This window comes from Malus sylvestris, chromosome 7 (genome assembly GCF_916048215.2).
Source record: "Malus sylvestris chromosome 7, drMalSylv7.2, whole genome shotgun sequence".
NCBI classification, from domain to species: Eukaryota; Viridiplantae; Streptophyta; class Magnoliopsida; order Rosales; family Rosaceae; genus Malus; species Malus sylvestris.
The window spans coordinates 5503914-5518123 of record NC_062266.1 but is presented as its reverse complement, the minus strand read 5'-3'; the positions used below and the strand labels follow the sequence as shown (position 1 = coordinate 5518123).

The 14210-nt window shown below is 39.4% G+C and overlaps 1 protein-coding gene and 1 pseudogene across 2 annotated transcripts; one reads left to right on the top strand and one right to left on the bottom strand.

Moving 5' to 3' along the window:
- Positions 1-3633: 3633 nt before the first annotated feature.
- Positions 3634-5672, bottom strand: LOC126628022 (uncharacterized). 2 transcript variants are annotated; one of them, XM_050297601.1, is made up of 5 exons: positions 5500-5672; positions 5311-5419; positions 5140-5208; positions 4384-4443; positions 3634-4016 (listed from the first exon to the last, which is right to left on the bottom strand). In XM_050297601.1, exons 1-4 carry the CDS (start codon positions 5618-5620, stop codon positions 4389-4391), a joined length of 354 nt encoding a protein of 117 aa, XP_050153558.1. In that variant the 5' UTR covers positions 5621-5672; the 3' UTR covers positions 3634-4016; positions 4384-4388. The 2 variants fall into 2 exon arrangements, with proteins under 2 accessions (XP_050153558.1, XP_050153556.1); XM_050297599.1 differs by having other exon boundaries at positions 3634-4443.
- Positions 5673-7149: 1477 nt separating this feature from the next.
- On the top strand, positions 7150-9719 carry LOC126629073 (dehydration-responsive element-binding protein 2D-like; annotated as a pseudogene).
- Positions 9720-14210: the final 4491 nt, after the last annotated feature.

Genomic DNA, 14210 nt, shown 5'->3' with positions numbered 1-14210 from the left:
CTGCACCCACCATCCAACCTCCACGGTTTAATCGTAGCCTCCAATGGTAGTCGTCGAAGTAGCCCGACCCTTGGTTGTAGGAGCTGGTGAGAGTTAGGGAGACATGCAGAGTCTGTTGGTGGTGAGCAGGGAAGACGTCACTTCCGTCGGGCATGGTTATGGTGGTCTCATCGGGCACCACCAATCGGGCAAGATAACCCCCTGCTTTTTTGCAATAGCCATTGAGAAGCTGTCTGATAGATTTTTGCACAGGAAAGCCATGATTTGGCTTTTTATAAAACCTCCAATTCCAAGATTCTGGGTGAGATTTGTGGAAAATGTAGTTTTATTGGATGGTTTTGGGTTCGGGCTAAATACACCCATTGGATAAGAGAAAAGTGGAAAGAAGGGTAAAAATGGCTACTCACAAACTGCCCAACTCTTTGATATTTTCTGTAAAGTTCCCAGCAAGAAAACAAAAAGGGAAAGAAAGCAAGAAAAAGCATGAAAGCAAAATGTTTTTGTAATTTTTAATTTTTATATCTTTTTCTTTGTAACAGCACAAGAACACACAAAGAAAACAGAGTCCTTTCAAATACTATAATATTAATATATATACACATAAAGCCCTTTTCGGGCAAAGTACATAATATAATATAATAATATAATAATATAATATAATATAAGACACATAGATATAAAAGGCCCATTCGGGCAACACTTTTATTATATAAAATATATATATCAAAAAACTATATATATAGCCCTTTCGGGCAACATTTTACAAAACAAATTATAATACTATATATATATATATATATATATATATATATATATATATAATCTCCATCCCCCTACTATAACATATATGTACATACAGCCGTTGTCGGGCAAAACACTTTTATCATATAATATAATAAATATAGACACATAGATATAAAAGTGTTTTGGGCAGCAGAAAGATAGGTGAGAGAGAGATAGGAAGGAAAAGAAAGGAAGAAAGAAAGAAAGAAAGAAAAAAAAAAAGGAAAGAGAAGGAAAAGGAGGAGAATGGTACTGGAGAAAGTGCACAAAAGAATAACACAAAAGAAAGCCATTCGGGCAAATTGGATGAAGCCCTTTGGCTGCTCAATTGTTATTCTTCTCTCAACACTCAAATCTTTTTCTCTTTTTAAAATTGAGTGTAGAGAGATCATACCCATCATTTAAATTGGCCATGCCATATAGCTTGGGAACCATAGGAGGTGGCCATTCATGCTTGATCCCAAGCTTTGTCCTCCTTGAGATCTCGATGCGGACAACATGCTTGTGTTGGCGGGGAAGAGTGTAGGAGCTATTTTCTTCTTCTTCGGGCTCCACATGAGGTGTGGGCTCATGCCCCCCGAGCGTTGGTGTTTGGCCTACAACGGCTTGGACTTCTACAACCATATCCATTTTCATGGATTTTTCCTTGGGTGGGGCCATTGTTTGGCCTTCATCAACATGTATGATCTGTTCTTCCTTGGTTGTAGTAGGGTGAGTGTGCTTTGTAGAGGGGATTTGACACATTTGATCTATCAACTTTCCCAAAGTTTCTCCAAAAGTTGTATAGCTTTCCTCCACCCTTTTAAAACACTGAGTGACCTCCTCACCATACTCGATGCTTGCCACATGGAGTTTGGACATCTTCTCTATTTTGCCCACATCCTCTTTGTAGAGCCTTTCATCCGGATGATCATGAGTTGGCATCTCATATATTGGCTCTATGTACTCATTGGAAGCCTTTTGATACTCAAAGCCATTTGTTGGCCTATCATAGTATTCATGAATATGATTGTCTTCAAAAGAATAATAACCTTCATCATAGCCATAAGTTGGCCAATCTGTAAGATTATTATTTATTTGATGGCCATTAGTTGGCCGACAATCATGTTCCATGGGACTTGAGTACTCTTCAGCCATGTACCCATAAGTTGGCAACTCATAGGTTGGCTTTATGTGATAGCCATAGCTTGGGCGCTCTTCCACACCGTCATCCTCCAAAAAATCATGAACATAAGGATTGTTCATGATCTAACTTCATATAAGGGTCCCACCGAGCGTGCCAAAATATGTTCGCTCCCTAAATCCGCCATGGGGCCTTGCGGGCAAGTCGGGGATTTACTGCACATACGAGATTGGTGGGTGCGGGCGTGCCACTACTAGATGCCGCTAGTAGACGGGATTTGAATGATTGAGGTTGCGCCTTTTGACTTCAAATCAAGAGATTGTGCCATTTGAGTGGGAGTTGCTCAAATCAAGGTTCTTTCTTTGCCTTAAAAATAAGGACTTTACTTATATGGAGAGATAGAACAATATGTAAATGACAAGGTTGCTTGGAAATATAAATGACAAGGGAAAGTGGCTAATATTGCAGATTGCTTGTAATTTATATGACTGGAAATGAGTACATAACAGCTACAAATGAGATCAATACCGCAAGTGAGCAGCAGAGCTAATAAGCTAGATAAAAGAAGGCTTTTGGCAAATCTGGTTTGAGCAGAGTTTGTGCTTTTGTTTGTTTGTTTGAGTGTCCATAATCCTTGTGCATCTGCTCCCTTTTATAGAGGTTTGGAGGAAACCCTCCTGCTGAGGTTTTGTATCTGCCCGAAAGAAGCTTGGGCAGCTTGTATTCCATTGCTTTAGACAGCTTGCATGCTTTTCACTTGCCAACTTGTATGGAGAAATAATATTAAAAGGGGAACTTGCATTTCCACCACAAGCTTTCATCACATGTTTTCCCACTTGTAATAAACTAATCAATTAAAAGAAGTAAGTTGGCAAATTGGCTTCTTTCATCACACATTCTTGCCCGAAAGTATGCATGGTGTCCTTCCATCCACTTGCATGAAAAAGCATGCACTTGTCTTGATTAAACAATTCCCTTGGCAAACCTCCACCACCCAAACAAATAGGAGAAATAATATTATAGTGCCAAACCCTCCACTTGCAACTAAATATCTTTCCAAGTTAGTCTTCTTGCATATTAATCCTCCAAATACCATATTTTACCCAAATTGCCCAAATAAGTAAAATGGGTATATTTTAGGTGTAAACAGAACCTCAATTTATTCGTAATAGAATGCTATGATCACACAAAACCGCCCTCGCCTCACCTCGCGTCGCCTTGCCGCGTCATTCCTTGCATTGCAACACCATTTGTTGGTAGACATGCAAAGGAGGAGAGGCCATGTAGTCACCCTTCCCCAAAATCTGTTTTACGTTCGAAACATAAAATAACTTGTGCAAACAGTATCTATGGAAAGTGAGTGAAAACTTGTGCAGCAACTCGAGATGGTTTGAGGGCAGTCAAAACTTGTTAAAATGCAGCTAAAGATGGTGACTCTTCCAAACTGTTCCAGTATCTGTTCAACCATGTCGCTGACTCGCTTGATCTTTAGGTAGTGGTAGACCATGGGATTTTCGGGGCTGGCGGGTTTCTGGATGGAAATTGCTGAGAAACATTGTATTCATCTCAATGGCTTGGTAAATAAAATTGAACTCTTCAGTGCTTCATATGTCCATACTATATATATATATATATATATGAGTGTGTATATAGGAGAGATCCTATTTTTTGTCAAAATATCTATGGAGATATATTAAAAACAAGAAAAAGAGAAGAGAAAAGAGAGATACGAAAGAATAGCTTTCTTATCTGTTTATAAATAAAGAAAAAGAGAAAATAAAAATGAAAGTCCGTACTTGTGGGTGTGACACGCCTCGACCCTGATATTCCCTGAATACCAGGATATACACGTGCTGGCCGACACCTGAAGGTGACGAAAGCCATTAATTGATACAAAAGCTAAGAATAAGAAATAAATAAGGGTTATGAATTTAAAATACAATGAAATAATAATTTAGGAACGTGCTCAGAACATACAACTAAACCTATTCACTAAAAAGAATTAAGATAAAATTGAATGAATAAAGAAGTGGGTCCTACATAAAGAGGATTCAAAGATACTGCTGCGGAAGTGTCCTGACGCGGGGATTAGGTGCCTTAATCCTAAGTCCTGAATGGGGGCGCAAAACAAAGGTGAGTGGACCAAGTTCATATATACAATAATAATAAAACAGTTATCAAGATACCAACCCCCGCAGTTTAATAATGAAAACTACTAGCATAATAAGTTATGGATTTAATCAAAATCCTATCGTCATCCATCGGATAGTCTACCAGTTCATGGTTTTTATATAAATACGATATATCAAAATATAGCTCAATATAGGCTAACAATTTATTCCTCACAAACACACGAGATGAAACCAATATATTTAGTAAACAGGCTTGATATAAATCAAATCATAAATTCGTAGGCATGCTAATCATTTATGCAATTAAACTATAAAATCATGTAAATTTAGAAGGAGTCCACTCACAGAACTCAGCCGCCAAAAGCTGCGCTACTAGCGAAGACGGAAACGTCACAATAATTGCCCCTAAGCACATGAATGACTCAATTAATAAAACTATATAATAGCAATTGAATTTGGGAAAACGGACATTGGAAACGGATTCAGAACGTCGAATTACCCTAAGAAGGGTCCCGGACGAAAAGCCAAAAAAGTCAACTCTACAGTCAACGTTGATCGGGGGTCAACGGTCAAATTAGGTCTAATGGGTTTTAGGCTTGAAATCCGAATTAGGGTTTAGGTTAAATATGATTAGGATCTATTGGGTTTTGAGTTTAGGATCCTAAGGTTTTTGGTTTAAAAGGGTTAGGGTTTAAAATGGGTGGTTTTGGGCTTAAGCCCAAACCCACACACAACACACACACACACAGCCCATACACACCCACAAGGCACGGCCCGCAGGCCTAGTTACCAACAACTGGGCTTTAAGCCCCAAATAAAAGGAAAGGCCCTAAGGCCCAGTGGGTCAACCAAATAAATAAAGGAAATAAAATTTATAATTGGGTTGGGTTTTGGTGTTTCTGGGCTGGTCCAAACACGGGCCTAAGGCCCGGGGTGCTTTGGGTGGCCTGAAGGGCCTGCGTGGTGATCGGAGGAGAAGGCTGGAAATTCGGCTGGAAATTCATACCCACTTTAAATGGCCATAACTTTATCAATACTTAACGAAATCAAGTGAAACAAGAACGAAAGTTTTAGCCCTCGAAGATACGAAGAGAATGGTACCTCACACGACATCTAACTTGTCGTGGTTTGGCCGTAAAATGCCTAGAAAGCCTCAGAGGTCGCCAGAAACTGGGTAAGATTCAAATGAGTATAACTTCTTCATTACTCAACGAAATTGAGTGAAACAAAAAAGGAAAGTTGTACTACTCGACGAGACGAAGAGATTGATACCTTGCACGCCGGCCAACTCGCCCTGGTTTGGCCGGAAATGGCCTCGAAAGTGGCGGGTACCTCGCCGGAAATCTGGGGAAGTCTCCCCGACGTATTTTCGTGTCCAAACCTTCATCAAAATCACATTTTAACAACCACTAAGCCTTCTAGACTACTAGGAAGGAAGATTGAAGGGTGTTTTCGACTTACCTCGTCGGAATTCAAGTGCACCGTGACTGTGCACAGTGTGAAGAAGAGAGAGAGTGAGCTCGGAGAGGTGCAAGAGAGAAGGGAGGATCTGAGTGATGGTGATGGGTGCTGTCGTCTTCATTGATGTGGTGTGGAAGTGAGGGTTTGCAGGGAGGAAGGACACGGGTGAGAGGGAGAGAAGAGGGGAGAGAGCTAAAGGAGAGAAAGAGAGGCCGGGGGACAAAATAAAAGGGATGGGCCCCTTGGGCTCATCAATATAGGTCCAAAAACCATTTTTAAATAAAAAAAAGGGATTGGGGTGTTTCAGGGTGTCAATAACTTCTTCAAGTATCTCTAATACAAATGATTTTGCGGCACTAATATAGTTATTAACATGAAAATTGAAAATCTAATACATGTTTCAGCAAATTTCTCAAATATTTCTAAGATATATATTGTGAGTCCCTACTATCACAACAAATGGTTTTGAAGTACTAAGACTTATTAATCTATCTTGTTGTGTCTACACCATTTGTTCCTTTCTATTAATCTTAGGTTAAAGTTTTATAACTTTAATTAATATTCGAAATAATTTTATAAGTTAATATCCGACGTTGATTTCATTATAATGTTAATATAAATTGAACCCTTAAAAACGGATACCATCACCCAAATACCTCCATAGAGAAAGAAAAAAAAATACCTTCATAAATCCCAAACACTTTCTTTTCCCAATATTTTGAAAAAATAAAAATAAAATGAACATGTTTATCTTGTTATTCAAATAAAAGGTGAAAAAATAATTATAAACAAAAACCTGTTTTAACTGTCAACAAGTTTCTCACTTATCTCAACTCTCAGTGAATTTTATGTACCGTTTAAGAATTTTCTCTCATACTGTTATTCATCCATTTCTCACTTATAACTCATAAAGACAATATGTTTTTTTGTACAGTTTAAGAATCTTCCTCCTACTGTTATTCATACATATGCTCAGTCAGTTTTCTGTACCGTTTAAGTTTTCTCTCAACTTCCAATTTTCAGAAAGACATGCTCAATTTTCTACAATTTAAGGATTTGCTCTCCTACTACTATTCATCCATTTTTCACTTATCTCAACTTTCAGTGAACTTCAAAAAGGTTTTATGTACCGTTTAAGAATTTTTGTTCTCCTACTTTTATTCATCCATTCTCTCTTTATCTCAACTTCTAGTCAACTTAAAAAAGACATACTTAGTCAGTTTTCTGTATAGTTTAAAACTTTACTTTCTTGGTGTTATTCGTCCATTACGATTCATCTCTGAGTTAAATATCCGACGTGAATCTACTATGTCATTGTATTTCGGATTTAATAAAAAAAAAATGAAAAATGAGGAAGCAGAACTGGAATTTTGCTCCTCTTCGATTGCAACCTGAGCAAGAAAGCAAACAAAGTTGCAAGCCAACGGTGTATTAGAGATTTAAACAGTGAGGCTAGCCATCCATGTACACTATATCTCCCGTTCACCATGCCAAGTATTCAAGTCCTAATCCTCCACAAGCCACGTTTCAGTCATGTCTAAAGTACCACCACCGTCACGGGTTATGGTTTCTCAAACTCACCAGCCGAATTAAAAAAAAAAAAAAAAAAACAGGATAAAAATCCTCGATTCTTCTCAAAAAAATCTCACAATGTCGAACTCGGAGATGGTTGCTGGTAGTAGCAGTGTTGGGGTTGCGGAGAGAAGCAGGCGAAGCGGCCAGCGCAGAGAAGCTCGAGGAAGGGTTGCATGAGGGGGAAAGGAGGGCCAGAGAACGCTATGTGCACTTACAAGGGCGTCAGGCAAAGAACGTGGGGCAAATGGGTGGTGGAAATCCGCGAGCCCCACCGCAGAGCCCGGCTCTGGCTCGGGACTTTCGACACCTCCTATGAGGCTGCTCTGGCTTATGATGCTGCCGCGGCGGCGGCCTGGAAGCTCTACGGTTCCCAGGCGAAGCTCAATTAGCCATATAGCCATCATCAATTGAACCAGCACGGCCTGCAGCATCAAGTATTTCCCTCGTCGGCCAATCCTGGCGTGCCACCTCAAATTTCGAACCAAACCCTTGTGCAGAACAATCTGTCAGGTACTCGGACTAATCCTGCATGTTATGCTGCTCCTGTGAAATATATTGCAGTACCTGTTATTTGCAATAATTATGCGAATGTGAAGGTGGATCAGCCGGAGCCGGGGGGCATGAAAGTGGAGGAGAATATGAGTAGTGGTGTGAACAATGAAGGCATGGATGGGATATTCTGGGGGAAAATGAGAGAGAGCTTTCCGGTGTTTGATGACTCGATATGGACGGAGGCAGCCATGTCGCTTGATCTTCCAGTGGTGGCAGATCAAGGGATTTTCGGCGGCGGTTTCACGGATGGAAATTGCTGGGAAACATTGCCTTCGTCTCAGTGGTGCATGATGTAAATCAAACTTGAAGGGAAGGTATAGAGATCAAAAGTGGTGACTTGGTAAATAAAGTTGCACAAGGTACAGTGCTTCATATGTCATAGCATATATATATATAGTAGGGTGTGTATATATGTATACAGTACAAATAAATGGAAGTGTGTATAAATATCTAAAGGGCTGAAGGTTTGCTGCCTTAATCTTTTTTATTTTTAGTTTTAATTTCAGGAGTGTACTAAGAAAACGTAATGTGCAGGATATTGTAAAAGAGTCGGAGCTTGCAAGGTTTCTTGTATACATAACAATGTTATGTGATGTGTTAACTAATTTAATCTAATTTGAGGCATCGATCTTTTTCGTTTGTCTATATTAATCAAGCGAGCCTTTTGAATTCTAAGTTAACCAGAAGAGCTTTTTGAGTTTGAGTTAGCATAAGCACAATGGTTAATTATGTGAATGATTTTTGTTCTAATGTTTGTGAGTTATCTAATTCAATCTAATCCAAGGGACCATATGAGTCATCTGAATTAGCTGTTGCACAACAGTTGGACTACTTCGCCTATTTCGTCTTATTATGGGATTTAATTCGTTTCTTTTCCTGGTTTGATTCCAAATTTTGATGGATGTTTTCTAGTATCATCATCAGGATGTGGAGGATTTATCTTCCTATACCTCTTGGGAAGTTTAAGGTTTGAGCTTAATTATCCGTACAACATTTGAGACATTATTTCATCTCTCTCTGTTTTCAATATGTTAATTTGTCCTCTCATTCACCAAGCATCATGTATTTTTGTCAATGTTGGTATTTATTGCCAATTCTGCAAGTGCACTTAATTATTTAATTATTGATTTAACAAAAAAAAATTATTTAATTATTGCAACTGGAGTTGACGAGTCATAATATTATTCTTTATCATATTTGAAGTGTGTCAAAAGGTATAGTAGTTCGACGATTGAGTTCTGATATATAGTTTTGTTCATCCATCTTTCATTCCTTATGCCAGACTAAGCCTTGATGCGTGGTTTCTTATGCTACAGAACTTTGTTTCTTTTTTTGTCTTAAGCATGTACTAGTTATTTACTTCATAATAAATGAGACACTTTTTTTTCTCCATTTGTACAGTCATGCTTTTTTTATCCCTTATTTTTCTTTTAATTCGTTTTGTATGTATGCCAGACACACATTTTTCTCTTTTTGCACTCTTATTTTGTTTTTATCCCTTAATTTTTTTTTAATTCGTTTAATCTATAGCCTATAAATAAACAAGGGTGTGAAGCAGCAGAAAAATGGTGTGTTGAATTCACTTATGTACTTCATTTATAATGAACTCCTCTTCAAAAAAGGCAGAAAAGAAAGTAACCCAACTATTCACAAGCAATTGGTTTCTTGTGATCATTGGAGAAACCGCCCTCGCCTTGTCTTGCCGCATCATTCCTTGCATTGCAACACCATTTGTTGGTAGACATGCCAAGGAGGCGAGGCTATGTAATCACCCTCCCAAAATCTCTTTTACATTTGAATTTAGATATAAAACAACTTATGCAAACACTAGGTATGTCAGGTGAGTGAAAACTTGTGCAGCAACTCTACATGGTTTGAGGGCAGTCAAAACTTGTCAAAGTGCAGCTAACGATGGAAAGCTAACGATGGTGACTCTTCCAAACTGTTTCAATTTCTGTTCTTGAATGATGTTGCTTGATCTTCCGGTGGTGGAAGACCGTGGCATTTTCGGCGCCAGCCGGTTCGTGGATGGAAATTGCTAGTAACATTGCATTCGTCTCAATGGTGCACGTAAATCAAAACTGAAGGTGTAAAGTAAAGTTGAACTCTTCATTGCTTCATACGAGCATACTATATATTATATACGTACGGAAATGTAGGGGGGGTTTTATAGTACAAAATATAAAAATATATATATGTGTGTGGAGAGAGGTGTGTATGAATAAGTATAGGGCTACGGCGCTGGATGGGGTTTGGAGAAAGGTGTGTATGAATATGTATAGGGCTGCGGAGCTGCGTGGGGTTTTCTGCGGTGTGTATGAATATGTGCAGGGTATTGTAAATGAGTCGAAGCTTGCAAGGGGTTTGTTGCAAGTGCTATTGTCCTTGTGTATGCATTGTAATCTAATTAGAGCTGCACACTAAGTTTATCACGTGTGACATGCCCCGACCCTGATATTCTTCGAATATCAGGATAGACACGTGCTGGCCGACACTCAAGGTGACGAAAGCCATTAATTGATTATAAGAGTAATGATTAGAAGAAAACATTCATAAATAACGTCAGAATTTAAGAGTAGTTAACAACATTCACGGAAACATCTAGAATGAACCATACACAGTCTAAACCAGATTTACAAAAAGAAAGAACATTACAAGATATCACACAAGTGGGTGATGGAGTGCTACTGGTAGGGGAATGCCTCGTACGTCCAGTTGTAGTCCTCGTTTCTATGACCTGAATGGGGGCGCAAAACAAAGGTGAGTGGACCAAGTGCATATGTACGATAATAATGAAACAGTTATCACTCCTAACCCATTATTTATGTACTGAGGAGCGAGCCCTTATTCTATAAAAGGGACTCCCTCACCATCATTAGAGAGCATCGCCGCCTGCTGAGCAACCGCCTTGCCACGAGCATCACTCTTAACCCATTATGTATGTACTGAGGAGCGAGTCCTTATTCTATAAAAAGGACTCCCTCACTTTCATTAGAAAGCACCCATTATTCATGTACTGAGGAGCGAGCCCTTATTTTATAAAAGGGACTCCCTCACCATCATTAGAGAGCATCGCCGCTTGCTAAGCAATCGCCTCGCCGCAAGCATCACTCCTAACCCATTATTTATGTACTGATGAGAGAGCTCTTATTCTATAAAAGGGACTCCCTCACTTTCATTAGAAAGCATCGCCGCCTGCTGAGCAACCGCCTCGCCGCAAGCATCACTTCTAACCCATTATTTATGTACTGAGGAGCGAGCCCTTATTCTATAAAAGGGACTCCCTCACCATCATTAGAAAGCATTGCTACCAGTTGAGCAACCGCCTCGCCGCGAGCATCACTCATAACCCATCACTTATGTATTAAGGAGCGAGTCCTTATTCTATAAAAGGGACTCCCTCACCTTTAAACGTCACAAACCGAGCCAACCAAGGCAACATAAGCCACAAGCAGAGCAGCCTCGCAACATGTGCTACTTCTAGTTGAGCATCATTTCACTTTGAGCACCGCCTTATATCAAGTATCAGTTCAAGACGACGTCTAGTTACTTCGGCCCACATATGGACTGAATTTCAAGTCTCCAGCCAAAAGACTCTCTTGACTGAAGACTTAGGGGACTACTGTTTGTACCATACTTAGGGCCTCCGTATTTAGATCTCATATAAATACTCGGGGGACTCAAATGTAATTATGTAAGGAAGGGGCAAATATGTAATAAGTGATGAGCCCTTATTCTGTAAAATGACCCATCACTCTCCTCATTAGGGGAGGCCAATTCCTAAGTCATACCATCACCCTCTCAGAGCTCTCATCCTCACAGAAAAGCTCTCTCTCTCCCTCTTCAACATCTCAGAGAAATACAATAATCAGTGTGGACGTAGCCCAAACATTGGGGTGAACCACGATACATCTTGTGTTATTTACATTTCTTGCAGATTCACGGTCGGATTTACGTTGTTCCAAGACCTCCGATTTTGTGCATCAACAATATTAATAACAATCATATTCAACATCATTCCACAATCACCTCAAGTAACCCATTCCATGAATCAAGGAGACACGATATTAACATTTAATTACGTTAGTCAGTCAACCAGATCACATATCAATGCACGAAATTTAATAAAGGAATTCTACATAATTCCCTGCCTGGATTCCAAGTAATCACATGATAAATCTAATTTATATTCACAAGGTAGGTAATTCCCATTTACTCAAATCCAGGGTTATAGTCTAACTTATGGAAATGAGAAAGAGTAAGAATTCCAGACCACTCAATAGAATCCAACAAAATCGGGTTCCGGACCACTCAATGGAACCAAAATACCAAACGGTTTCTCATAATCTACCCAAACTTGTCATATGTAAAATCAGTGCCTACATCAAGGGAATGATGCACTGGCAAATCAAAACTTGGTTAAGATGTGACGCTCGGGTGAGTGATAATAATACAAGAATGTGATATTAAATAAAAACAGACCATCGATCACAATCTATAAACATCGAGTATAGAATCATGCTTTGTGAAATCATAATCAAGTCGTTGAAAACTCCGAATGAGTCACCTAGACATCCAACGACTTTTCCCATTCAAACCACCAAGATTCTAAAAAATCATCGTTCATATGTACATTAAAAACTAGGGCTAGAGAGACGCAGTTCGGCCAAAGCCTACATAAATAACCAAACAGGAAGTGGCCCTCCAAAGAGGATTAACTAATCAGAGCCATCCTTGAAAAAGTAACCAAGTAGGCAATGACCCCCCAATGCGGATTAACCAAGCAGAGTCACTCCTACAGCTGTTAGGAAGTGATTACCCAATACGGATTAACCAAGCATGATCACTCCTAAGCATACATAGCTATAAGGATCGCCCAACACAGATTAACCAAGCGCGATCCATATATAGTATGGTCCCCTAACGCGGATTAACCAAGCAGGACCACTAGTGACCCCCAATACGGATTAACCATGCAAGGTCAAGATAATCAGGTAGGTAGTGACCCCCAATGCGAATAAACCAAGCATAATCACCCATAAGTATAAATGACCATAAGGATCGCCCAATGCGGATTAACCAAGCGAGATTCATATATAGTATGGTCCCCCAATGCGGATTAATCAAGCAGGGTCATAGTCCTCTACTAGCCCTCAATTTACAGAACATTTCAATATGTAATTCGAATCACTTTTCCACAAATATTACCAATCCATGAATCAAATCACATTTAATAAAATAGATCGATGGCATTTTATAAAATAATCACATTTTAATAGAAAACACATTTATAAAACCATGTCATATCCGCAAAGGATATTAATATCAAGAATCGGGTAATCACCATATCACATATATTAATGTCACTCACTGAGACAAGTCTGCAAAGCTTCACTGAGTTTCTAATAATACCAATTTTTTTTAATTCAAATGGCTCGAGACATGTTGACCAAAAGTCAACTCTTAGTCAATAGTGAGGTCCACACCTTAGCAATTTAACCCTGAAGATCCGCCTATCAGATTTCTAATCTGTAAGCTCTCAAAGTCCCCATTACACTTCTAGAACCACATACTAAAATCCCATCACGATCCGATGGTCGGATCTCCGCCAATTACTAGAATTAGGTGGCGGTCAACAATTTATTTTACAAACTTAGAAATCTAATTTGGGAAGATTCATACATTGGATTCCCGATCCATCAGTTCCTAACATCCTCAAATATTACGTATTATAATGTATTAAAGTTTGGTGACAATCCAACGGTCGGATCGTCGATTTATATTTTGATCAAGGGATGTCTCATAGTGAAATTAGGTTCAAACGATCAAACCACGTCATACGAATATTAACTACAAAATCAGGACATCTATTTGAACTTAGAAAGGCATCGTCGGCCCACTGGCCACTCGCGGTAGTGAGTGGCGGTTTTTGGCGAATGGAAACCCAATTTTCCGACTAACTTCAAAAATTACCAAATTTCACAAAAATGTAGATCTCAATGAGTATATCAAGTTTCATACCTATGGCCAAGCCCAATTTGACCGGGAAAGGCCCCAAATTGACTCAAACCCGTCGAAAACCCTAAGATGGGTGTTCTTCGTTTCGACTTCCTTGGTGTTCCAAAACCCCTACAACTGATTGGGTCTTGTTCCTGGGTCCAAGGGGAGTTGATTAAGGGTGGTGGTGGGTGGTGAAACTCGTCGGATTGGAGGAATCACCGTCGAGCACCTCCGATGCTCCGATGAGGTTCTACACGAAATGGACTTTAAAAATCTTCAAATTTATGTGGAGATGGTAGATGGGGAGTTGTGGAAGATGTTTCAGATGTTGGATGGTGGTGGTTCGACGAAAAAAAAATGGCAGAAATCCCCGGAATGTGGTCAGTTAGGGTGCACGGGTGTGTTAGACAGGGAGGGTCTTTCTTCCTCCTTTTTTTTCCATTGGTTCTCCTTTCCTCCCCCATTTCTAATTGGCCCCTTTCCCACACTGTGGGAGTTTTAAAATAAATTAAAATCTATAGTTTAGTAATATAACTTCAAATATCTGTAACTATACCATTAAAACCCGGACTCGCAAACGGCTT

Coding starts and splice junctions, on each gene's coding strand:
- LOC126628022 (XM_050297599.1), bottom strand. CDS start 5,620: ATGAAGACGACAGCACCCATCACCATCACTCAGATCCTCCCTTCTCTC. Junction 5,209..5,310: donor CGAGTTGGCCGGCGTGCAAG/GTATCAATCTCT, acceptor AATCTTACCCAG/TTTCTGGCGACCTCTGAGGC. Junction 4,444..5,139: donor CAAGTTAGATGTCGTGTGAG/GTACCATTCTCT, acceptor TCATGTGCTTAG/GGGCAATTATTGTGACGTTT.